Here is a 27,839-nt window from a genome sequence, read left to right as displayed (position 1 = left end):
ATGTTCAAAATATTTTTTTGCTGAAGGCTTGCCGAGTTTCATGAAGATTCACAAAACATATCAAAAGCTAGTCTAGGAACTGATGATTTTTTTTGGTGGTTACATTGATCAACTTCTTATGGAAATGGTTAAAATATGTAATTTGTAATTATATCTATTCTTATAAATGTTACAAGAAAAATTAGCACATACTCACAAGTGAAGTTGTATATAAATCAGAATTATCATTCTTTATACGTTTTGAATGGTGGTTTGCACACTCTGGCCAACAACTTCATCACATTTTGTGTATGTGTATATTACTGTACACATTTATTGTATCAGGACTAACAAGGAATGTTGAAACTTTCCATTTATATACATTTAGATGTTATGTTTTAGTCTGCAACATTCTAATAATAACTTTTTTTGTGTGTGTAATATATGTGAAATTGGGTGCAATACACAAAACAGCATTACTATTGAGGTACCAGTAAGTTGTTTCCTTTTTCTGACTTTCTGTAAAAAGCTTTCCATTGTTTGGTGAGATTATGTTTTGTTGTTGGTAGGATGATTTTAGTAAAGTGTCTCTGTAGGAACATAGAAGGTTTTGGGGATTATGAAAGCCAATCTATAGTAGTTACAAATCTTGTAGTATACTTTTTAATGGTACCCTCACCCAACTTTATAAGGAATATCAACTTAATTTTCTTTCCTTCAAGTTTTTGTGCAGATATTAGGAATTGAGGGCACAAATATCCATTAGATGGCAAACATATTTCACACATTATTTTTCAGTTGGTTCCTCACTATGTATAGTTATAAAGATAGTTGTCAACCAAATATACACCTTCCATCTCCTTGTTATAATCAAGGATACCTGCAAGCTTTTCAGCATTGCTTGTTCTTGTCTTGATTGTCTGCAGCTTGTCATTATGAATGCTACTAACTTCGGTAACATCCTTTTTCTTCCTTTTAATTGTAGATCATTTGCTTTCTTCTGAAATTGCTACTTTTTCCCCTTTCTTGAGCTTTGCAGCTATCACTTTCTTTGGCACACTTCTCTTATTGAGACACTATATCTTCACATGGTCAGTTGTATTCTGGCAAAGTTTGTTTACCAGTTATCCATATACAGTGTGTATCATTTGTCCAGAAGGTGGTTGTTTAGTTTCAGAACAGTTCTTGATGTAAAAATATGATCTCGGTATTTGTCTCCATATCCAATTGGTACTCCAGTATAAATAAGGAAGTACCACACATAGCCCAAAGCACTTCTGCACAGCTCAGTCATTTTTATTCCAAATTGTTTTCATTAGGAAGCAATGTAAAACTATCCTGTTAATAAGTGATTGATTCACAAAATTGTACTTATGTGGGATATAGAGAGAATTAACTTTATTTTTAAAATAGTCAAGAATAGGCTGGAGCTTGAAGAGCCTTCTTGGTAAGTTCTTATCAAAGGTCTTACTGTCAGTGAAATGTTGAAACTTCAACAGAAGATAATACTGCTTTCAGTTGTTATACTGTTATTGAAAATTGTGGCAATATTTTATGCCTTATAAGATTCATCTTATTTTAGACTTATGCACCTTAAACCTGAAGCACAAGAAGATTGAAAGGGGCCCTTATATAATTAATTTATTTATTTAATTTGCATCAGTGTCTTTCAGTTTGTGAACACATGAACTTCTATTCAGTATAGCTTTTTACCTCATGGTGAACTGCTGGGCATATCTGTTGGTTTCTTGTACAATTTGTTTAATGAGTTCTTGATCTACACACTCTTTGTAGAGTTGTGCTGGAGTGCCCTTTCACCTAAGTTCTTACATTCAAAGTTTAAGGAAAATGCAGGTGCTGTCCACCATGATCATTGCAAAGTACATCCAGTGTTGTGGTATCAGTCTTGCTATCTTAATTGGAAATGTTATCGGAATTACTGTTGCTGTCGGAAGTATTCACCCGCTCTTCAGCTGATAAAGAATTATCCACATCATGCACTGAATTATAACTGGTCGAAACTAATTCATTATTAATTTGCTTTCTGTATGACTACCTTTTTTTTTTTTTTCTTGATGCCACGTTGTTTAGTACCTAAATTACTTGTATAAAACTTCTGAAACTTAACTGACAGAAAATAATATTCACAAGATGGCTAGTACCATTTATGAGTACTTCAATGGACAAGTTCAATACTGAACATGTTACAGGCCTATTTGTTGTACCAATTTAAGTACAGGCAAATGGAAGGGTGTAGTAAAAGGTTTTATCATTTCCACTGTATGAGGTCGAGATGACAGTGTCATTATACACACTTGAAAGGTTAATATTTGAATATTATTTTATAATCTTTCAAATAATAAACACAGTAAAAATTCCAATCTGACTTAAACTGGATTATGTTGTAATATTGAGTTGAGTTTACATTTCACAATAAAAGTTTAATATAACTTAATATAACAGCATGTGTATATGAAAATTAATAATAAGATATGAAAATGATTTAGAAGAAATATGAAATCCTGTCATTGTTATAATGAGGCCATTAGTGATGTTTTCAATTAATTAATTAATTGATGATTCCATTAATTGATTGATACAGTGTTTTTCAAATCATGGTACATTTTAACAAAAAATGAGAAATTAAATGATAGCATTTCTTGCCATACAGTTGCCTTCCCTCTAGCCATCAAGTCAAAATTGTAATAGTGGCAGATGAGCATAGTATTTTTGGTATAACAAGCACAAGTTGAGCATATTTGGTGGTAGTAAAAATCAAGTTCACAGTCTCCAAATCATGAACTCTTCTTGCAAATCATCAAAGTTGAACAAACTTGAAGTTCACCATAGAATTATAGAAAATAACTATACACAATCAGTTCAAGCCTTATCCTTAACAATTGTTCTCGACATTTATTTTACTTCTCTCCAAGCCTGAGAATACTGGAAAGCTCCATTTTCTATTACTGATTCAGCTTATGGAACAACGTTTTTTGCAGCTACAGGATTTCGTGGTCTTCACGTAATCATTGGAACTTCCTTTTTACTCATCTGTCTAAAGAAACAACTTGTAAAGTTAATAATGAGTAGTGTACAGATAAGGCATTATCTAACTTTTCTCTTTACAACACATTTAATAGAAATATTCAGTTATTTAGATGGTTGTAATAATTTGAAGCCCTTATTTTGTTTTTTTGGTTATTTTCAAGGCACAGTTGATTTAATTAATTTCTTTGTTATTGAAATAATTAAAACTGGTAATGATTACAAATGCTGATTTCAGTTAGTTGATATAATCAGAATTTTGGTTAATCATTTCTTAGAGTAATCAGAAACCCTTATTTTGACTCATCAATTGTAATTTCACTTAATTGATTAGTTTTAATCACTGCTCAAATGTAATCAGTTGTAGTTGGTTAAATCACTCAGTTTTAGCAGTGATGTTATTTCTAAATGAAAATATTTATGAATAAGATATTTGGAGTTTGTTTTTAGGTTTACTATATGTTTATGAGAGAAAATTATTATTTTGAATCACAATTTTTTATTTAATTTTTAGAAAGACTGATGGATGAAAAATGCAAATCTTCAACTTAGTGTCAGCAGTTTTAAATACAATACATTTAAGCAACTTAAAGCATGCAATAGTTCTGTTTCTGCTGATATAAATATATGAAAGAGTAATTCTGATGTATTTTCACTGACAAGACCAAATGCGTTCACCATCAGCATGCTCTGGAATTGCATCTATCTCATCCCCTAGACCAGGTAGAATCATTACAAGAAAGTTACCCACTACTAGACCTTCGAGAAAAGTTTGTCAAGAACGTCTGGCATGCAAAGGAGCTAAACCTGAAGCATCTTATTTTTGTACAGAATGTGGGACTTATCAGTGTATTCCATGTGAAACGCTTTTACATGAAAATATAAAGTTTTTGCTGCATGAACGAGAGCAACTGAAACCTGTTGCTGCAGAATTACTGTGCCAGTTAAATTGTGAAGATCAAAATCTTGCTGATATTTGTTGTATTGACTGCAGCAAAAATTTGTGCTTTAAATGTGACAGGATTTGTCATTCTGATGGGTGTAAGAAGGTGCATCGAAGAAACCCATTTGAACCTGAAACAGAGGATTTTCTTTCTTGTACTGAGGGGCTGTTAGAAGAGGGTGAAAAATCAGAAATTGAAGAAGAAAATGTCTTAATCACTTTTACTGATACTTCTAACAATAAAATGATATCACTTGGTTCAGAGAATATGTATAGTATTCCTGATGTTGCTTGTGAAACACTTGCTGTGGAAAGAAAAGGACCTCCAACTCTTGAAAGCAATGCTGTAGATCTTGATGGTGATTCGAGTATTTCAAGTTTTCTTCTGGTTGATGAGAAAGAAAATATTAAGGTAAGTTTATTTGTAATTTTTTACACACATAATGAAATACATATGTCGTTGGGAATTATTTTTTCACATATACATGTGTGTCAATCATATGTATATATATAAATCTAATCTGGCATTTTTCATTATTGCAAAATAGCTGCATGTACATATACATATGAAGTGTATTGGAGTATTTGATAGACACTTGAGATGCTTAACAGTAAAACAAACAGGAACCTTCTCTTATCAGCCATCCCTCTATATTTCAATAAATCACTGGTATGGTAATTGAAATATTTAGAGCTAATTTTAACTTGTATGGCTTTATCTCAAACAGTATGTCTTGTTCCAGTTAAATGGCAATTTGCAGAAACATCAATGTTAAAATAATAAATAACACACAATGTTAAAAATAAAAAACATTTTAATTAATGTCAATATATGACCACTAAAAACTAATTCTAATGGTTTCAACATTGCAATGTCATCTTCAGGTGTGAGTTGCAAGACAAAGTTGTGATTTATTTATACTATTTTTTTGGTTAAATAGGTCATTGTAACATTAAAACATGTAGCCAACTTTTTTAGTGGTCATATATTGACCTTAATTAAAATGTTTTCATTTGTATACTTATTTTAACTCTGTTTGTTGTTTATTACTTTATCATTGTACAAAAGTTCCAAGAAATACTACTCATTGCATCAACGTATATTTTAAAAAAAAGCATCTTATGTGCTCTGTCTCCGATGTTGTCATTATGTTTGCTGAGATGGGTATGTTATTTTTATTAATCACTGTAGAGAATTCATGAAATGGAAGTGCATGTATATATTCAGCTAGGGACTCAAAAAACAACAAGCTTTTGCACAAATACTCCAGAAGATTTAGTGTTTGCATGCTAAATATTATAGACATTTGTTTACTGTAGTGTCAATAAACTCATTAAATATGGTTCTTGGCTATGAAATTGGAAATTTGCTATTAGCATATTTTTTGTATGAAGGCTAATCCCATACAAGTGCTATTGTAAGAACTTAAATTCTGTGCTGATTACCCAAGTTATTATCAGGAAACATTTACATGTCTATTAGAAAAATTTGTAATAAAGATTTAATGGAAAAATTTTATAACTGTCTTGAATAATTCTGTTGGATAGAAATTAAAATGTTACTTTGGTGTTTGAACTTGTAACATTAGACATTTGCAAATTTTAATATTTTTCTCTTTAAAATTTTGGGAGGAATTACCACTGAACTTAAAGAAAGCATTTACTATAGCCAACTTGCTTGTGCTAGAATACCTGTTTACAGAGTGTAAGTTTATAAAGAACAACAAAATTAATATTCTTATGATACTGAGTCAGGTCCTACAGTTTTTGTTTTAATTGGTATGCTGTGAATCAAACCATCAAAAGCTTATGATGTCCTTGACTGGTCTCTTAGCTTTTGTAAAGTGTTTATATGGAAAAATCTTCCTTCTTATTGTAGAATTGGAGATGTAAGAGATGATAGAGCTCAAAAACATTTTTTTATTTTTTACCCAAATACAACTTAGTTGCTGTGTTTGAGAAATTATAGTGGAATGCTGTATAATTAATATAGTATTTTATATATATGTAAAAATGGTTGGTATGGGTAGAGAAAGCACTATGCAGAAGAGTGAATGTTTCAACCTTTTTTGGTCATTGTCATTGCAACTTCTTTATTGCTAGTTAGACACAGCTGAAAGGCCACTAAGATAGAAACAGTAAGTATATATTGATGTACAATGTTGAGGTTTAAGCTATTTAAAATAAACATTTGTGGTTTCATGTTATAATTTGTAGTCATTCTAAAATGAAAAGCATAATTTATATATGTTACTTTCTGCTGTGGTAGCTGATCCTTTCTGCCAGGACTGGTCTCACCTTTTTCTGTATGCCTATCCATTTCTTCCTCTTTTTCCCTTGAATCCTGTTGACATAAACTTGATTTTGTATGCTTTTTCATAAGTGTCTGGGCTCCCTCTTTCTCTGCTCATTCTCACTTTTTCTTACTCCAGCCATGTCTCTTTCTCCCAGGATTGTTTTCCTTTCATCTTTATTAATGAGATTTGTTCAGTTCATTACCAACAGGGCTGGATTTTTTGCTGGATTTGTAGCATTTTCTTTTCCTTTTCCTGTTATCCTTGAACTCTTTCCATCTGTTAAAGAAGTAGCACATTTTTCAACATTGGTCTATGAGCTTCTCCCTTTGTTTTCACAATTCTATTGGGATCTAATTTTCAGCCTTTTTCATGTGGTTGTAGAATCATAAATTGTGAATTTTCATTTTTGCTGGTTCTCGAGCATATTTATCAACTAAATTTCACCTTTCTTGTTACTGTCAGGTTTTTCTTCTCCTATTCTCTCTAATTTCTTCCAATTTTTGTCACAGATTTCCTCGACCTACTCTTATGTTTGACTGGGACTTTGATGTGGACTTGCATGTGTTCCATGTAAACTGTTGGTTTCATGTTCATTACACTTTCTTTCTCTGAAAATGTTTTCTTCTTCTCATCTGTTGTCATCATCATTCAGATATATATGATATTGATGCTTCTTACATCCTTTTTCATTCTATTTACTTATTCTGCTATCTAGATTCATTAATTGTCTTGCTCTTGCATCTTATTTTCACTGACTCTTGGATGAGATCCTTCAGGCTGGCATGTGGATGAACACACATTTGTCTCCCACTATCTCCATCATCTGACTGTTTCATCACCTGTGGGATTTCAACTCCCTCCAGTTGCTGCTCTTCAATAAAGTCATTTTCCCTTATAGAATCTTACCAGGTAATTCATTGTGCCTTCTAAGGGTATGCTTATATCTCAAAACATGCACTGGGCCAGGGTTAATTTAAAATGTTTCACCCATCTATCCTGGTTCTGTCAATGCTCACTGTTGAGATGGGGTGTATTGCAAGTCCACTAGAGGTATCCTCATGGTATTAAAATTATTTAAATGTCTGATACAGGCCATATCATTCCATTGACTGTCATGGAAAGAGCTGGTGCTAGGGAAAGGACTGTCATGTTGTTTTTTTTTGGCTTGTGCTTGCTGGCTTTTAAAAATAGAGTTTTAATGGTCACCCATTGCATTGTCTCCAGTGAGACTTTTCTAGCAGGTGTTTGATGGGGATCCAAGCACTTGTATATGTTTCCCTATTGTAAATTTTTCTCCCCTCTTCAACTTGCTAGTTCCTAGTTACTGGGTTGGTAAGTCTTAGAGACTTCCTCACTGATTGTATGCAGCATAACAAAGTGAAAAGTAGGGTGGTTGTGGTACTGTCTGTGTGGTGGGGATTAATTCTCAAACTATTAGTGCATCTTTCTCTTGTAGCAGGTAAGGTTTGTCACCTGTTCTTGACTGTTCAGTTGAGTCTGGTAATTCACATGTTGTAGAGTCTGATCATGCCCTCACCATTCTACACTTTTCAGCTCACCAACCACTTGTTTGCAAGTGCTCAATTGATCATGATAAAATTGTGCATTTTTTTGTGACACTGGTATTTTGCCTTTCTTTCTATTTCCTTCTGGGTGAATAGTATACTCTGATCTTGATGAGATCCAGTCTTCCATGGGGCTATCCTAGGTTTTATGTTAGTGCCAACCTCTCCACCATTTCAGAGTGGGATTTTGGTAATTTTGTGTGGGAAGGCTAGGTACTGTCTCAGAAGCTAGCATTTTCCATATTTGAAAATGTATTTCCAACAACAACTCACCTCCACATCCTATCTGTCCTCCCCTCTTCTGTTGCAGTGTTTTTCATAAGAGTGAAAATATTTTAAACACAAGTGCTTAATGAGAGTTATTGCTCACAGTAGCTATGTTACTCTCCTATTGGTGGAAGACTTGTCACATGAGGATGTCATCTAGAGCAGTTTATGTTAAGCACATGAGTTTTAGGTTGTAGATGGCTCAAAGCTAGTGTAAATGTAAATGTACATGTAAATTTCATAGGCAGATACATGAGGGATCAAGATATTTTGTGTGAGAGGTATCTGTTGGAAATATATTTTCAGGTAAGGAAAAAATTTAACTTTTGGAATGTAACAATTTAGTGTTAATTTTCTCTCTTTTTTTTAGTAAATTAATTTGGTAATTCACAATGTGATTGTGTAAAATTTTGCTTATCAAACTCTTAGTTTTGTTTATGTACTAAAATTGTGTAAATATGTAAATTAGTTTTTATAAAATGTTGTTTAGCTAAAAGATCCCTGTTGTTTACATATATTTGTTTTATTTTCATAATTACAGGTCAATAGTGAAACTGATTTCATAGCAAAACTTGACTGCCCTTCTAATACTCCTGTGAAAGTTGTGTCCATTTTTGGAAACACAGGAGAAGGCAAATCTCATACATTGAACCATACTTTTTTTAGAGGAAAGGAGGTCTTTAAAACCTCTATTACCCAATCTTCATGCACTGTTGGTGTTTGGGCTGCATATGATCCACTGTCAAAAGTCATTATTCTTGACACAGAGGGACTCTTAGGTACAACAGCTAATCACAACCAGAGAACCAGATTGTTGCTGAAGGTAAAATATTTATCAAGTATCCTATCACTGTATGTAATATGCTAGTGGAAATGTTAAGTGATCAAAGCTACTTAGATATTGTTATGGACAAGACTCTTGATTCTCAAAAAAAAAAAAAAAAAACACCTAATGAATTACTGAAGATAAACTCTTGTGTGTAAGTCTCAAAATTTGACAGGAATTGAAGTGTAAAAGTTTCCCTTCTTTGAGCTGTTACAGTTTATAACCTACCTCAAAGTAATCACAGTTTCTACTTTGTCTAGCTTTTATCAATGGAACTTGTTTACATGAATTTATGTCATGAGTACTTGTAACTTGATTTCATGTGTGGATCATCAGCTTAACCTTTCTAAGCCTACTATATTTTAATTAATGCTAAATTAATTATTGTTGCATTATATGTGAAGTCTGTGTTCAGATCCTACTGTCACTTGTTTCTAAATTGCTTAATCACAAATATTTGTATATTATAACTTTTTAAATTCTCCTAGCATTTGTAAATCAACAAACATAATTTGCTTTTAAAACCTATTTCCCTAATTAAACACAAGTTCTTATTGTAACACAAAAGCACATAGAATGATCAGTTAATATTTACATCATAGAACAACAAGCATATATTTGAAGTAGCCACAAAGTCATAATAAAATACTACTAAATATATTTTAAAAACTTAAATTTCCTAATTAAAGTTGAAACTAACAATATTAGTGATATTGCTCTGTCTAAAGTAAAATATGATGTTTCTTATATTGATGTTTTATCTTTTGCTTATAGTATATTACTAGAGGGTGTTTAACTGTTTGTAGGAGGTATTATTTAAATGGTTAAGTAAGAAAATGAGTCATTGTTTTTAAAGATACGTAATTTTTGTAGTAAATTTTGTAAATATATTGTTCAATCACTTGGTTGTTAGGCATATAAATATTGTTTTTGGTGTTTATCAGTCATTTATCTTATTCTGTTAGATATTTGTTGATAGTGCACTTTTTCTCTATATACATTAGTTTGTACAAAATTCTGTTTAAGTTTGTAGAGTCTAGAGTACATTTAAGGGTACTTGTATGTGTATATTACATTATGTTTATAAATCCTTTGGCAGATTTTTATCAGTATACAGTGTTAACTGCTTGGTAAGTCCAATGCCTTAAAATGTTTATCATGTTGTTCTTTATAATTTCAACTTCTAGTCATGTGACTTCATTATATTATAAAAGTAAATTAACTTTTTTCTGGACAACTGAACACCGTTAGAGACAAGATTTTGAGTGCATTTCTTGTAAAATTTCAAATTTTAAGTAAAAATAACAATAACTAATTCAACAATATTTTTCCTTAAAAGTATATTCCATAACGTACCTCTGCTGACAATACAGCTATTTCTCAGTCTCTGGGGTTTTTACTGTGTGCACATCTAAATATTGGACACATTTGCTCCAGTCTTTTATACCTCACTATCTAGGTACTCTATATAAGCACCTTATTCAAAAAATATAGTCACTTTTGTTCCACAAAGCATTCAGCACAGGTTTCTGTCAACAGGAATGTTGTGATTATTCACTATTTATGTTGTAATTTTGAATGTGGATGACATTTCTATGATTATCTTTTCATTTGTATTTATAAATTATAAAGAAAAACAAAAACATACAATAAGTATGAATTCCCAAGTTAGTGTTTCTACTCCAGAAGTAAACCAGACCTCTTCTCTTCCATCTCTGCTATCTGGTATTTGTCAACAGTCAGGAGACGGATGTATCTCAGTTGAAGCTGTCTGTGATATGATCTGTTGTGAGGTGGATACATATTTGCAGAACAAGGATGTCTTTTCTTAAAGTTCTGAGGTAGCTGTTGTAAATGATCCAGGAATGACTGGCAAGAATTTAGGCTTTCTTTTTCCAGCTCCTTCTATTACTAGGTTAGCCTCAACAGAGGATCATTTAATTAACCACCTTCAGTTGGTCACTAGAGTTTGTGAAGTTTTAGTGATCTCTCCTATTGCATTTGACTCCTTTATTGGCAGAAAGATGGCAGGTGACTACTTGGTTTTCCTGCTTCTCCTGATATTACTGTTTATGCTGGGAGGTTTGCAACTCAGATATGCAATAGGATAGCTATGCCTTATCCACTATGTTTATCAGATCAGCACTTGCTGGCTTATCACCACCAGGAGGATGTCTATTTAGATTCTCAGTGGATGGTATCCCCCTTTTGGACCTGTAGGTATCTAGGTTGGAACCTGTGATCTCTTTAAACAAATCAGTTTTCTTGTATTCCTCTTACTCTTGAGACTGCCCTGTGGTATTTATTTTCAATCCAACTTTTATCTAAAGTCTCTCAACATTCCCTTCAGTAATTTGAGGACAAGTTGTGGATTTTGCTGACATCTACTTCAGTCATATTGTCTTATGCAATTCTTTTCATTGTTTCCTGGCTGATTTGTTGTTGAAACTAATTGGGTAGAGACACTTTGTTAGAAAGTGTTCATTTATCATTTTCTGCCCTCATGAAGTTATGGGAAGCTTCTTTTCTCTGTCTCATTTTATTTGCTGGAGATTCAGATATGTTAGAATCCTGAATTGATATAGCCCATTTACATTCTTCTTTTCAGTCATTGGCTTTTCACCTTTCTGGTGCTGATTTGGGAGTATCAGTTCATAGTTTTTCTCTACTCCCTCCTTTGTTTCTCAGATCTGTTAGTTCTCATAACAGGGTCCATCCATATATCTCAAGTATCTTCTGCTTGGGCATACTGTTGACAACAGCATTTGCACTATCCCTTGGGTAGGGTAGCAATTGAAGCATGACTACATCACTTCCTGGACAACTAAAGTTCTTTCACCAGGGTACTTCAGACTTGGGTACTTTATGTTCTTGGCTTCAAGGTTGGTCATTCAGTTTACATCACCTCCACCACTGTCTGCTTAACTTGTTGTCTGTTGACCTCCAACAGACCCACAGTGAGTGAAGCTTCATTCCCAGTCTATAAGAGAGTTGTTAGTCAAAAGGGCAGTAGAGAGTTGATCCTGTTCTTCCAGTTTATTTCCATTTAATTGTTGTACACAAGAAGACAGGAGATTGGTGTCCAATCATTGAGCTGTTTCAACTAACCAATTTTTAGAGTGGAATCTTTTCTCAACCCATGATAGCACCTTGCTCAAAGGCTCTGGATGACCAAATTCAGTGTTACTGGTACTCTACTTATCTCCATTTTCCAACAGCAAAATCTTCCCAGAGATTTCTCAGGATCATGCACAAGGGTCAGGTGCTTCAGTTCAGGGATCTGTCTTTTGATCTTGCATCAGCACCTTATGTCTTCTGCAGATTTGTTTGTCTTTTTTTGCCACCTAAGTTTGTTGGGCATGTTAAAACAGTATTATATGGATGATGAGATGGAACCAGAAGAGCCAGTCAATTAGTAAAACAAGTCTCAGATTTTCCTTTCGGAAGCCACAAAAGTAGGCTTCTTTATCAGACTAGAGAAATCTACATCGTCACCATCACAAAATTTTGTCCACCTGGGATTAAAGAGTCAGGATTAAAGCCATTGAAAGAGGTATCAGTCTTTTACTTGTGTCTCTTTCTCCTACTGCAGGGATGGGTACCTCTCTTTTGGGGATGTGTGAATTCTTCAAGCCACCTTTTCCTTTGGGACAAGCACATATGAGGCCTCTTCACTGGCCACTGCACTGTCAGTGGATCATGCATTCCAATCCTTTGAATCATCCTGTCTTGTTACTCAGGAGCAACATCATCAGTTGCAAATAGTGGTTGGATAGGAACAATACCACTATTGGGTACCCATCCCACCACCTTGTCCTGAGATCCATCTGTGAACAGATAGATTTCTTTGGAGCTTGGGAAGCTTATCTTAAAAGTCAGGAGTTCCAGAGTACTTGGACAGAAGATGAATCAGCCCTCCATATCAATGTTCTTGAGATTCTTTTAGTACACTGGGCAAGAGTTCAAGGTCTGTTGCTCTTGAATGAAAAAATTGCCATGATATATTCTGACCACTCCATGTTGGTATCTTGGACCTGCAAGGAGGCACACATTCTCAAGACCTTTCTTTTCACACCTTGGATCTTCCCTACTGGGCTCATTCCCATTGTATCAATGTTTTAGCTTGTCAGGTTCCAGGAGTGATGGATTTAATTACAGATCACTTGTCTCATCCCAGCCAGAGTCTTCTGAAGGAATGGATGCAACATCAGAGGTTTTTTAGTGGATTTGCTCTCAGTTTGTGTCTTCAGTTCTCAGCTGCAGTTATTTTTGTCTTCTATACCTCATCCTAAAGCATTAGAAGTAGATGTGTTCAGTCAGGACTAGACAGGTTTATATCTTATGCCTTTCCCTTGAAATAGCTGTTGCCATAAGTTCTGACTATGATTTGTCCTACTCCCTATTGGGTTCTCTTGGTTGTACTATATTGGCTAGTTCAAATGTTGTTATACACTTCTTCAATATCAGCAGGAATGTCCACTTCTACCTCTTGCATATTGGCAGTCTTTTTTGAGACAACCTCAATCAGACATTCTCTACCCAGATGTTTGGAAACTCAAGTCTTCCTGTTTAGAAGTTATGTGGTTGCTGACATAAGGGTTTCATTTATGTTTCTCTGTATTTAACTAAATCTCTTCATAGACCAACTATAACTGTTTATCAACAGAAATGGAATAGCTATCATCAGTGGTGAAAAATAAAAAAAGGAATTTAAACTCTCCTCATCCAAAAGTATATACCATGTCCCATTTTATGACTTAGGTATTTCAGAATGGTCTTGCTTCATCTATGATGTATTTATATGAAGCATCCTTATCCATTATTTTTAGGTATTCCAAATATCAGAAGGCTTTTGAATCCATAGTTCTATTAGGTCTACTAAAATCTTTTCATATTCTTTTTTCCAAAACTCTGGTAGCCAGTGAAGGCAAAATTTACAGTCCATTTGCCAGTGATTTCTTACCTTTTATAATGGCTCCAATCCTGATTGTTTGTTATGTCTTGTCAGTGCTCTCGAATGTTATGTGGCTTGTATCAACTCATTTTGAGGTAGTAGGAACTAATTGCTCATTCACTGGGATCCTTTGTTTTCTGGACTTAACTCCCATTGTTCTGATAAGATGACTTTGCAAAGTGATTCACATGGTCTATAATGGATTATTATTTCAGGAGAGGAATCTTTTGTGTGTCACATGTTATCAGATTTATCATATCTCTATGCCACTAGCCACCCTGTTGAATTGCCCTCTGGAAGATGCTGTGCAGACTGGTATGTGGACTACTACTAACATTTTTCAATCTCATTACTTACATGATCTGACAGCTTTTTTCTTCTGAGGGTTTTAACTACTCCTTGCAGCTATTTTGATTCTTTGCAGATTCTACTAGTGGAGCTTGGGAAGCCTTACCACTCCCAGTTTCAGATTGCTGAGGTGGTGGACAGAGGCTTTTCCTTCAGCATTTGAGTATGTTCCTGCACTCTTGAAGAAGAGGGTAAATTGGAGGCCCTCTTACTCAGATCCCTGGATGTTTTTCCTAGATGTCAGCAGAAGTGGCACCAGCCTTCACAGAGCCTGATTGCAATTCTGGTTCAGGTTTAATACAAAGCTTTCAGGCTAGAGAGTGCATGGCATGACCCTTCTTTTTGATCAATGTTGGTTTCATATATTGTTCATGGAAAGAGGCTCACTGTTACTTCATAATTTTAAAGTGGTCCCATCCTAGGTCCTTGGTTGAAAATAGATTCCACATCCTCTCCACAGTTCCAGGGACAAGCAAAATACTTCTTGTCCACTTGACTGGAGAGTGAAAATTTTGTTCATAATTCCAAACCAAATAAGTTCTGTTCATTTGGTTGAGTACATTATCCACAATCTTGTCATTTTGAGCCTGAAGCATTGCCTTTTGGACTTCTTCAGGTGGAGCAAAAAGTTTGTCTAAGATTCAGGTGAAGAAAATACCTGTTTTGGATGCTATATTGTTAGCAGAGGTTTGTTTTTTATAGTAACATTTTTCTAAACTGAAAATATATTTCTAATAATGCTTACCTCTGCTGACACTCTCCCATCCTACCTCTCTACTAAAATCCAGTTTGTGTCTCAAAAAGTAATTATATTATATTATATTAAATACAGTACCTAGATATAGGGTCTATTGAAGTTGTTGGAAAATTTTGCAAATGAGAATATACCTAGGGTGTTTGAGTGGGGTAAAAAAAAAACTGAAGCAAGCATTTTCAGTGCTTAGATGGGCAAAGAGTGGAAACCCTGGAGATCAAGAAATAGCTATATTTTCAGCAGAGGTGAGTATTATTGGTAAGCATTTTCAGTTTAGGCAAATGTAAACTTAGATTTTGTATTTTGTCATCTTGTAACACACATGTATTGCAACTTCCAAAGAAAAATTATAAAATGATTAGACTTGCATTTCTGCACAGCATTGAGGAATCTTGCCTAGAACAGTGCACTTACAGATCTTTCTTTTTTAAGAATTTTGTTGCACAAGCCAAAGCATAGACTTATATATGGTAAGAATGTTGTAATATTGATGTTATAATTCTCAAGGTTTTGTTAGTAAAGTGATTTTCTTTCTGTTTCTCTGATTTTATTAATATACACAATTGTTTACTTTTTTATGACTTCACAGTATGTCATCTAAAAAACTAATAATGAATCTCTGCTTTAAAAATATCTACATGCAAAGAGTAAATACTATTGAACAGAGGACACTATAATCTGTAGTGTGAACAAAGAAGTTTGAAAATAACATGAAATTTCATGGGAAAATTACTAGATATCTCCTACATGGAAGAACAATGAAATGTAGTGAAAAATTTAGAAGACTTATAAACAAATATCTGAGAAGTTTTTATAGTTTCTTTAAACATTCTTTTTATTTCTGAAAGTGTTTTCATGTTTAGTTATTTGTTTGAAAGCTACATAAAGTTTCTTCTATGACAAGACATCAGATAAGCACAGTTAGGTTTATCCAGGTCAGGTAAAAGGTCACTGGTAAAGCTTTGTTAGTTTTTGCCTTACTTTTTGTCACTTAGAACTGGAACTGGTAACTGCTGCAGTTGTCAAAGTGAAGTATCAAAAGAGATGTATTGTGGAGTATGAAACATGTTGAAAGTGTGTTATATGTAGATATCATTGTCAAAACTTTTTAACAGTATATATTGTAAGTTAAATATAGGTGTGTTGGGCTAACAGTTTTTCTAAAGTAGGTTTCTGTGACTTGTTGGTGATCAAGTTGATGACAAACAAACAGCACACTACTTGTTTTGAAATTGATATATTTATTTGAAAGAAGTTAAATGTATGTACACAAAATTATTTACCTTATCTATATCATAGTTGTATCTTAACTACATTTCTTTTCTTCTTGTCAAAAGTCCAAATTGTTAATCTCACTTTAACATATCAACTATTAGACTATTTACTTCTAAGATAGTTAACACTATATTTTCTTTTTTTCTGACTGAAATTATCTTTCACTTGTCTTTATGTTTAGCTCTGTTCCTGCTCTCTGGTCTTTTGTCTGGTAGCTGTTATTTATACATATTTCATTGAGGCATTCTAGAAAGTTCTATAGCTTCAACATGAATAACTTACAAATACAACTTCCTGTAATTGTCTGCTTTTAACTCTCTTATTATAAAAAGAACAATCATAAAACACCAACTCACAAAATAAAGTAAATAAATTAATAACTACCTACACTAAACAGTCTTTTATATTTGACAATCATGAAAATTTTTATTAACAAAAGAGAAAAATTTTAGGATGAATAGAAATATTGTGAATGATTTTTCAGAACAGAGTCTGAACAAAATTCCTCTAATTTAATAATGTAAAAAAATCACAAAAAAGTATATCAAATTAAGTGATTATTTTAAAGCTAGAAGTAGGTACTGTTTAATACATTTTTTCTGAGTTTTATGTAGTTTGGTGATATAATTGGTTTTAAAAACCTTGTGACACACATGCTTTAGGTGTGCACATTGTGGACTTTCAGGGTTCTCACTAGGGTTCCAGATTCTCAGTTTTTTTTTCTCTAGATTCCCGGTGAGATTTTCAAGGGTCTCATAGGTAGAGTTTAATAAATTCAATATAAAAAAAGAAAAAAGCTTCTTAGTGTAAACAACTTTATTTACAATATACACTTCATGTTATCTGTGTATACGAGTGCAGAGAAATTTTCAATATAAGATTAAAATACTTTTCTTCATTTGAAAATTTAGAAATATTATTTGCATAATCCCTAAAATCTTCTAAATAAATATCAAATGTTTTTTTTCTTTTGAAAACCTTAATATTTTATCTGTTAATATTTTATTCTAACTCTATATAAGGTCAATTAATTTGACCAACCTTTGTAACCACTATAAAAAGATCAGGAAAAAATTCTAAATTTCCCTTATTTTATTTCTGGAATGATTGCTTATTGTAACAGAAAACCACAGTTGTTTAGCCTAAGTTGCTTACAGCTTGTAACATTATACATCCATTTGTGCTTAAATTTTATTGTTTTATTGAGCTCTGAACCATTTCTAACTATTAATCATGCCATATAAATCTGAAATTAGATGGCAAACTTGCAGCTCACATCATGGTATCAAATAACGGTGCACAGATTGCTGACAAGCATACCTCATAGAAAATTATTAATATTATTACATATTTTACTATAACTAACCCAAAATGTTTTTAATTTTTACATTTAATTACTTTTGTAATAACAGATAAAAAATACATATGAAAAATGAGAAAAAAGTATTTTCCTGTTTTGTTTTTTCTCTAGACTGATGATGAAACATAACAGTACTTATACTAATTGAAATGGTTTCTATTTAATTAGATAAAGCATCAAATAATACTGAGTAATAACACACAAAAATAACCAATATCTCATAACTATCACAGTTTTTCTGGTATTCTGACTGCAACAAAAGCCATTAAAAATTCAACTAAGCTCATTGATATATTTTTCATGGGAATAAAGTTTGAACTAGAAGGAAAATGTACAATTAATTCTATGTACAGACAATGATGTAATAAAATACATTATTTGATAGAGAAAACTTTAGCTTTTAATTGGTGAAAAATAACACAGTTGTAAATGTCAGAGATAACTTTGCAAGTTCTGATATAGAGGATGTGATAGATGGGCATGGCAGTAAGGGTCTGATTTTCTGTTTTATTACTCTGTAGCTAAATAAGATTAAAGGCTATGTAAATTATGCTTTACCTGAGCAATGAAAACATCATAATGAGTAACTTACATTAAATTTCTTACTTCTTGGAAGAATGATAAAAAAAATTAGAGAAGAGGAAAGACAGATAAGAAATGTCACAATTCTCATACTAAGAAAAATTGAGAATTATTTTGAAATATTTTCTTATAAAATTAAGAACTTAAATAATACTAAACTTTGATGTATTATGTATACTCTGATGCCTAGTTTATTCACATACATTGATAATAAAATAGTTTAATTGAATTTTGAATGTAACTCTGTGAAAGGTTGTGATATGTGGATTTTGACCTACACAAGGTGAAAGGGTTAATTATATGATATTTTCACATGGTCTTGTTAAAAGTTTATTGTGGATAGCTGTGTGTGAACTGTATGCTCTTTAGTTTGTTATGGTACAGAGTTTGAAATAAAGTACTTGTGCTTGTCTTGCATATGAGGCATTTAGTTGTTCATATTTGGTACCTTAGTGGTCAAACCTTGTGTGTTCCAACAAATTCTCGTGGGTATGGGACCTGGGAGCTCAGGTGAACTAGATCCCTGGACTTTCTCAAATAAATTAAATATCTGTCAATAAACAAACATTCTAATAACATTTTATGCATTCCATGGTTCACATTAGCTTATGTCTCATATTTGCATATACTTTCCACTATTTAACCCCTTCATCAACTTACTGTACTGCCATTATAAATATCTGTATCCATTCTTCTACAAATGTTTCAAACCAGATACATTAACCAAAATGAATGTTTTCAAATTATTAAAAAAAAATGCATAATGACTTTAATGAAGGTTTATGTTGCAAAAGAAAACTACAAGACTTGGACAGAAAACAAAACAACTGATTGTACTTTATATATTTATGTGTTAAATTCCAGCATCAATAGCAAGTTTTTCTTCATAGTTGATTTCTTTAGGTAATATGTATCTGTTCATATGTAGTTTAATTTGGTACTATTACACTGTCAGTTTAACAGTGGTTTATGTAAAGATTTAGATTTTATTTTTTTTTAGTTTCTTGTTAGTTTTTCTGATTACTTGTTACTAGTTTGAATATCATTGTATAACTAAGATAATCATAAATCTGAATAATTTAGACACTTCTTACTATTGAAACCAAAATAAATATAGATTTTTATATTTCTTTGTTGTAGTTTCATAAGTGAATAATGATTTTTGTTTCAGGTGCTTGCAGTTTCTGACATTGTTATATATCGCACTAGAGCTGAGCGATTACATAATGATCTTTTCACTTTCCTGGGAGATGCTTCTAAAGCATACTGTCGACACTTTTCTAGGGAACTTAAAGCTGCCTCTGAGAGATGTAAATTTGAGGGCCCTCTGTCTTCACTTGGGCCTGCAGTGATAATATTTCATGAAACCTTACATACACAAATTCTTAAGGAAGGTGAGTTAGGTAGTTCTTAACAAAAATGTTTTGATTAGGGGATCTAAAATGTCTATATCTATATACATTTAAGAAGTAGCTTTGTTAGAGAAATACTACTTTGTCTTGACTTAGGTTTTAATATATTTTTAAAGTAAAGATTGTTTTTTTTATTACTTATAATATTTAATTTTTTGTAAAGTGCCATTGTAGATATTGTTCAGTATATTCATGTTAGAACTGTTGAATTTCAAAAGAACATGTATCATCATAGAAAAAAAAAACATTTCATGTAAAGTTCATGTATGTGTGCAGTTTCTGATTATTATGTTTTTGTTAAACTAGGCTTTTAATACTTTTGCTTTGGTCATTTCCACATACCACTGTCTTCGTGTGTGTGTGTATTTTTTATTTTGTTTTTTCAAATTGGAATATTACCCATTATAATTGAGCAAATGCATTTTTTTGCTACATCAAGATTAGCTGTATGACTACTGGGTCTTACAGTTTGTAGGTCATTTCTATCATATTTCATTCCAAAAATAAGACTAGTGGATGAAATAGAACAAGAATCTTCCTAAAAGTATATAGTTTCAGAAAATTAAAATATTTAAATCTGAGGGGGGCTTTGTTTCATTCTGAGTCATTGCCATCTTTTTTTCATGTTCCCTGTCTTGCATCTTTCCATTCTTTTCCTGTTATGCCTATGGGTTTGAGTGGACAGTTTCTGCAGGACTGAGAATGCTCATGGTACACTTTATTTTCATATCGTGGGACACTATCTTATGGTTTGTTTCTTTTTCAACATGTGATTTGGTACCATTTTCATGCCTTTTCTTTTGGACTAGGATAGTCATAGCATACTCATTTGCTTCTTACCCAAGCAGCTCAGGTGGTTGAATTTTCCAGTTGGATAAGTTTTACTTGTTCACACCCATTACATCAAGACCATCCATTCTTTTCTTCAAATGCTTTCAGTGAAGTTTTCTGTTCTCCACTCCATTACAATTAACTATCTTACTACTAGAAAATTTCTAACACTAGTGAATGAAGCTTCATTTTCAATCTTTTCAGAAGACACTGCATGACTCATGGTCTCCAGCTAAGGTTCCTTTGGATTTTCCTGTTGACTTTCCTTCTTTCTTTCTTCAACTATATATGCATTGGTGATTTAACATATTCCCCACATCATTGGGTTTACCACTTCCTTCATATTTGTTTCTCTTCCCTGATGCTCATCTCCAAAGTTGGAGAGTGTAGGTTGATATGCAGGATACTTGAAGATGATGGTCTGTGGATGAAAAGTCTTATCGTATTAACGCTCTGGCACTTTCAGCAGTCTAATGTGCTTCACTTCACTTTCTTCCTCTCATTTGGATTTGACTAATCAAGTTTCACATGAACTATTCAACAGTGATGGCTTATTTCATTCACCAAGGGGACACTCATTCTTGTTCCCTTTGTGGTATACAGTGGATCTTTTTTTTTAAAACTTACACATTTGAAATATGTCTCCTGGCATGCCATTTTTCAGGTACTTTCATCATCATTGCAGAATGCCTACTATGTAGCACTTCTCTGTGGGAAGCTTATAAATCCTTTCTCAATCCTGTGTTACCTCCTTATTTTTTTGTTCTCTGGTTCATCATCAACTCGCCATCAATGTCAATAAATCCAGACAGGATCAGATCCACTTTATAACTTTGGTTTTTCTTATTGTGTCAGTCTTCTCCCTAAGGTGATTTTGATCATCCATATAGCTTCAGGTCATGTTTTTCTAATTTATCTTTCCTGGCTGGTACATTATCTCATTTTCTCTGCTGTTTCAGCTCAGTAGGTTCTTTCTGTTCTTGATCGATTTTAATAACTTACACTTTGGGAGTTTATGTGGAATTTTCATAATTTTTATTTCTTGCCATTTCCCATCTTTATTCTTGGTCAGACCTAGATGTTTTTCTCTGTTCCATAGAAACTCCAGGCTGCTTTATTGCTTTCAGAGCTTTTTTCCATTGTCTCCATTTCCCACAGTTTCGTTTTTTTGTACCACACATCTGTTGTTGATTTGATTGACCTTGTCTCCTTCCCGTAGTCAATTCCTCGTGTCATCACTATTGTCAGGCACTTCCCTTTTACCTCCATCTCAATCGCATTGAGTAGCTGTTTCTTCCTCATTGGGATACCATCCTTCACTCTTCAGTGAGATTGTAAGTGGGTAAATTTTCTTTATTTCATTATATATACCTATGTATATTATTTTTTAGGAGCCTGTCCCATGTTTTGACCAAAATCCTGCTCTTTAGCAAGTGGTGCCTTTCCAGGTATACTTGAGTTACTTGAATTGTACTAAAACCTGCATTGTAAGGCCAGGTTGATTTCACTTTCATAATTTCCATGGCCACAAAATGCATATTGTTCAATCACATAAACTGGAGATGGGGTGTTCCATAAGATTGTTTATAGAATATTCCTTTTGTTATCTTTGCTTCATTAATATGTTCATTCTGGACTTCATGGGTAAAGCAGAAGGGGGAATTGCTGTCCATCACTGATATTCATTAGATTAAGTAAATCAGGTTTGGTCTTCCTTTCAAAATAATGTTTCATGATCACTCATTGCACTGTCTTCAGTGAGAAAGTTTGTCTATACTCTGTACCACATCCTCCCATTTTGTTTCTTCCAGTGGAGTAAGAAAGTCCTCATAATTTTCTGATTTCAAGATACTGGGGTGGTGAACCATGGAGGTATCCTCTTGAATGAAAGAGATACAATATAAACAAAATAGGCTCCATTCATTTGAGAGAAAATTGGTGGTGTTTTAGATGATGAGAGTTTCTCCAAATGGATACTCTATATCTGAACAGGTTTGTCTGAGGAGATTCTGTAGCTTTGGAGTGCATCATCATAGTGATTGGGATCCCTCATGCTACTCCCTCAAAGGTGTTGGTTACCAGCAGTTAAGTTTTTGATTTAGAGCTGAACCAAGAAAACAAGTTCTCACACGTGTGACCTTGGTCAACTCAATTTGCCTCGAATGCATTACTCTATGTTCACTTATACTAACTGTTGATGTTTTTATGCTGAGGATATTGATTCCAGCCTGTTTGATTTGATTAGGGTATATATGTACTTCATTCTTCTTGCACGTGTCCTATTCACTTACTCATTTATGGTGGGATTTTCTCTCTCTGGTTAGCTGAGCTTGAGGTAAAGATGGTATGATTCTTCATATCCTGCATGGATGTTGGTTCCTAACATTTGAGTTTTGGATTGTAGTAGACTTACTGACTGTATGATTCTCTTCCTCTAATCTCCCCTTCTGTGGTTTTCAGTTTGTGGCAGTTGATTTTTGAATGCTGCTGACTTCCTTTGAAAAGTCCATGATCCTTTAGTCATTCTACAACTTCTGGCACATCCCTCTTTTAGCTGCATTGTGATGGGTTTGCCCGAATCATTTTCACTTTTTCCAGATGTGGGTGAAGAGTATACCTGGTACAGAAATAGTGAAGTCCTCCACATTTTGTTCTCTTATCAGAGGGTTCCCTCTTGGGGGGTGTCCTTCAGACACTTGAATGATGCTTCTCTTCTCTCTTTTGCACCAGTCCCTCCACTAAACCACTGTGGGATTCTAGTTATGTATGTGAGCAGAAGTGAGATATCTTTCTAGAAGTTAAACTTTTCCTACACTGAAAATATATTTTAAACAGTTAAGTACTACCAGTCACACTTCCCACTCTTCCTCCCCACTGTCCACCACTTTTTATTTTTCTGCCTAAACTTGAAATGATAGCATAGAGTGAATCACAGGAATCATGTGTGGGGCACATCCACAGGTGGAGGTTTGTTGTATGATGATTTACTTGCGTGAATCAGTCAAACCATGTAGACTGAGGTGTTATGTAGGAGTAAAACAATTTTGTAACCAGAAAGCAACACCGAATGGGAATAGCTATGTATGTGAGCAGAAATAAGTGCCTGTCACTATATTTTTATTGTTAGAAAATTATAACTTTTGCCAGTGTGTGGGGGACTGACCCTGAGATTCTGATCTGTTTGTTTCAAGTCTAGTATATCTGACTTTGTCTTACCCTTACTTTTCTCCTATAGTACTTGTCTTGCATACACCTTTTAGAGTGACTCCACCAGTCTCCTGTGGGAATTCTGGAGGATACCCCTTCTTTTATTACCTCCATGTTGGCAAGATCGTCCTCCTCAGCCCTGCCCTTTTGCACATGGTTTCTTTGATGTTGGGACCTACTTAGGAAGGACTTGTTTCTTGACTCAAGTTTATCTTCCTTTTTCCTATCCTTGAGACTTGCAAATGGTTTCTCTTCTCCACTGGTCTGCCTTTGGAGATATTCCTGAATCATTAAAGTTGTGTGTGTTATCTGCAAAAACACACTAAACTCTTTTGTCTTTTGTTACTTGTTTGTCTCACTCTGCTACCATGTCCTCTCTCATACCTGTTTCTTGTCCTGCTCCCTTCTTTGAGTTACCAGTTCTTCAGTGTTTTATTGTATGTCTTGATGTCAGGTTAATCATTGCCATCAGTTATGGTGACTCCAAGGTGGTTTCTGGTCCTGTAGAGCACATTTGTTTAATTTTGTTCACCTGTGGCAAGAGTTCACTAATGATCTGTGGATGATCCAAGTTTTGTCAGATGAACTTTTTATCCATTTCTTTTCCTCTACTCCTCCTGGACCTATGTTTTTCCTGTTATTGTGGGATATTATTTACCAGTCAGCATGTATCTGATGCTGTACAGACACTTCTATCATAGAGAGCTATTGAGCTTGTCAACCAGCATTCCCTTGGCATTTACTTACATTTTTTGGTATCCCCCAGAAAACCAGGAACTGGGATCCTGTGATTGATCTGTTCAGTCTCAGCCAGTTTCTGGATCTTCCCTGCTTTACTATGGAATCCTTTCTTACATTTTGGGTGGGCTTTTACTCCAGTCCTGTGGATTGCCAAGATAGGTGTCATGAACACATATCTCCACATTCCTGTTTCTTATCCATTCCCACTATTTTCAGTTTCTCCAATATAATGATGTGTATTAGTTTTGTTTTTTACCTTTTGGGCTTACTTCAGCACTTTGTGTTTCATTGGATGGTCAAATCATTGACTGACTTATGCATACTCAAGGATTGAGCTCCAACCACTATGTGGGCAACTAACTCCTGTTAGTTCATTCCAAATATTCTTAACACACTCATTTGCTATTGACAGAAGCAGCTTGAGTTGGTTGAATTCTCAGTATCTTATCCATTTAAATATTTTTCAACATGTACCTCAGTCAGGCCCAACTGTTCTCTACTTCTTCTCCATTTGTTGGAGTTTTCAATTCTCCATGCTCTATGTGTAAGGTTCTAACAATTTTGTGGACTTGGTGTTCTATGGAAGCTCTTACCTTCTTGTGTTGTGTACATAATTGTTCTCTTCAGTGGACATTGTGCAACCTATGGAATCTTGCTCAAGACCCCTGAAACCCCTCATTACTCTTCCTCCTTCCCTTTCAGTCTTTATTGATGGTGGAACAAGCACAATATTACAACAAGGGTACTACTTCCTCTTCTCACCAGTACTCTTCTCCATGATTGGGGAGCATGGTCAATCAGCAGGTGGCTTCTGATGAATGGTTTGAGAACAGTGTTGTACTTTATCAATGTCTTGAAGCTTCTGTCAGTACAGTGTGCTATGGATCATTTTCTTCCAATTATACAGCACCAATGGATCATGATCCACTCAGACAAGTCCACAGCTGTCACCTATTTCAATAATCATGGGTGGCACATTAGAAGTACTTTATTGTATTCACACCATGGTACGGGAGTGGTGTGGTCTCTCATATGTTAGCTGTTTTAAAATGAAACTAAAGTTCAGACTTCTATCCTGTACTTTTAGAAACTCATATAGACTGTTGTAGAGGTACTAAGACAAAACTGGACAGAAACAGAAGTAATCAAATGTAAGATATTTCAACTGCATGTGTGTCATGTGATAAAAAACTTAAATTTTAACTTTGTTTTAGAGGTTTTTTTTCAAAATAAAGGAATAATACTGTGAATAATACAAAACATTTAATTATAATGTATTTGATAGTGCTGAGTTAATTAAAATACATTTACAGTAAATTAGTTTAAGTTTGGATGTAACTTGGTAACAGTTTGTAACATACAGAAAGTATTTAAATAGTGTAGCATTTATTCAAGTGGTTAGAACTGCTTCATAAATGCAATTAATTGTCTAAAAAAGGAAGTGTTTTGGGAGATTGCAGTTAGTTTTGAATACTAGGTTTATTCTTCATATGTTATTTTTAATGAAACTGTATGAGTTAATATATATGTATATGTTAATGTTTATGCAAATCAGAGAAAAAACAGTGAAAGTAATTTTCAACTGCTTTAGTGATAAAGATTATTATTGTAATTAGTTTGCATCAAAAATCTGAATTTTAATGTTAAAAATGTTTAGTGAGTTAGATTTTCTTTCTTTTTTTGTATTTGTATCTGGTGTTTTAGATTTTGGTTTATTTTTTATGACTTTTTTTTTACAATTTTTTTCAGAAAATGGACATAGTCCAGAAGAAATACTTAAACTGAGATTTCAAAAACTGTCTCAGTCTGTTGATGCATTCAGTGCCTTGGAGTATGTGGGAACACAAACATCCATGCTCCCAACCTCTTTTTTGGGGCTCCAGAGGGCTGTACAAAAGCAGCTTCAGAACTCCTCTGTGCGGTCAGCAAGGTCATCTAGTGTAGTTTATCAAGCACTTAAGGTCAGCAGATATAAATATGTCTATCATCTTATTTCATTTATTGTGTTGTATGGATAACATTTGATTGTGATTTACAAATTTTGATTGAAAGCTGTGATTATTAACAGATAGGAATTAATGTTGCTTTAGTTAGTTTTCAATATTTGAATATATATGTATATATAATGTGTTTTCATCCATTTTTATTTTAATACAAAGGTCTGTATTTTGTGTTTGTTTTCAGGACACTTATTATCCATCTACATAAACTGGAATAAATAAAATGGTTTCAAAAGCTAGGAAGACAGAAATCTTAACCATCTTGTACATATGGATATCAATATATTCTTAGATACAAGTGACATACATATATTATGGTTGTCCTGAGGAACTTAACATAGTATATATGGATATCTATATTTTTTAGGTACAAGAATCTCTTAACTTGGAGATGTTTGTACACTGATGATTAAACAAATAAGCAGAAAAAACATTTCCAGCAGTTCATATTAATTCTTTAAGGCTCATCAAAATAGTTTACTTTTGAAGTCAGAGTTGAAATAAGAAAATTTCTTGAAAAAGAGTAATTGTTTTATTTATAAGACTCAAATACACAAACTTAACTGAAAGTGTTTTGCTTTAGAAAATCAATTTCACACGTAGTTGAATGTACAATTAGGTGCTTGGTTCATTTTTGAAATGAAAAAGAAAGCAGAAATTTCAAATACTGATAGATTATAACAGCTCCTTCAGTTTTTGTTAACTTTTCTACTGAAACATTGTATTCCATACTGTTATGGCAATCTGCAATTTTTTTTTATGTTGAAGTACTGTATATATTTGCTTAATCTTTCCCCCACACACACTTTTTTGTTCATTTTATTAACAGTTATGAACTATTGTTTTGTGTGAATGCATTTTCAACTACAACTTTTATCCTTGTTAAGTTTACTCATATGTAGTGTATTATCTGTAATAGACTGAATAGGCATTTCACAACATGGCTTTGGTTAAATCAGCTGTTATAAACTTTTCGGTAGTGTTCTTGAATGGACCCTTTTATAATACTTTTTGGCCTTTGTCAGGTTGCAGACACTGAAAACTCATTCATCAACATTTACAGACAGTTAAAGTTTAATTCATGTATTAGTTTTATAGTCTTAGCTTTAAAACTGACAAATAAAAACTTTTCATAAAGATGTATATCCAATGTCACATTTCTTTGTTTGTGTGTTGAAGTTGAAGCATCCACAAATTTGTCACACCATTACCTATTACAAACTGTATGTTTGTGAAACGTGACACTTAAAATTTATACTATACATGAATTTTTTATGGTTTTATTTCTTTGACTCATTTCTTAACTAAAATTCCTCCTTTTTGACAAATAAATACATTCACTTAAATGCAGGATTCTAAAACATTTTCCATCCAAGAACAATTTTGAACAAACCAATAGTATAAATGGTGTAAATACAACTTAGTTCTTTTTAACATCAAAAGCCATAAATTG

At 33.4% G+C, this 27,839-nt stretch overlaps 1 protein-coding gene across 1 annotated transcript in view; it reads left to right on the top strand.

Annotated features, from left to right (window-relative positions):
• The window catches only part of LOC143252004 (zinc finger FYVE domain-containing protein 1-like), a 54,161-nt gene that overhangs the window by 9,159 nt on the left and 17,163 nt on the right, over positions 1 to 27,839 (top strand). Inside the window, exons 2-5 of the mRNA XM_076503504.1 lie at positions 3,539 to 4,379; positions 8,638 to 8,919; positions 19,367 to 19,589; positions 26,136 to 26,347. Coding sequence (XP_076359619.1) covers positions 3,693 to 4,379; positions 8,638 to 8,919; positions 19,367 to 19,589; positions 26,136 to 26,347 — 1,404 coding nt within the window. The 5' untranslated portion in view covers positions 3,539 to 3,692. The remainder of the gene's footprint in view (positions 1 to 3,538; positions 4,380 to 8,637; positions 8,920 to 19,366; positions 19,590 to 26,135; positions 26,348 to 27,839) is intronic.

This window comes from Tachypleus tridentatus, chromosome 6, assembly GCF_004210375.1.
Source record: "Tachypleus tridentatus isolate NWPU-2018 chromosome 6, ASM421037v1, whole genome shotgun sequence".
Lineage (NCBI taxonomy): Eukaryota > Metazoa > Arthropoda > Merostomata > Xiphosura > Limulidae > Tachypleus > Tachypleus tridentatus.
This window is presented reverse-complemented; position numbering and strand designations above follow the sequence as displayed.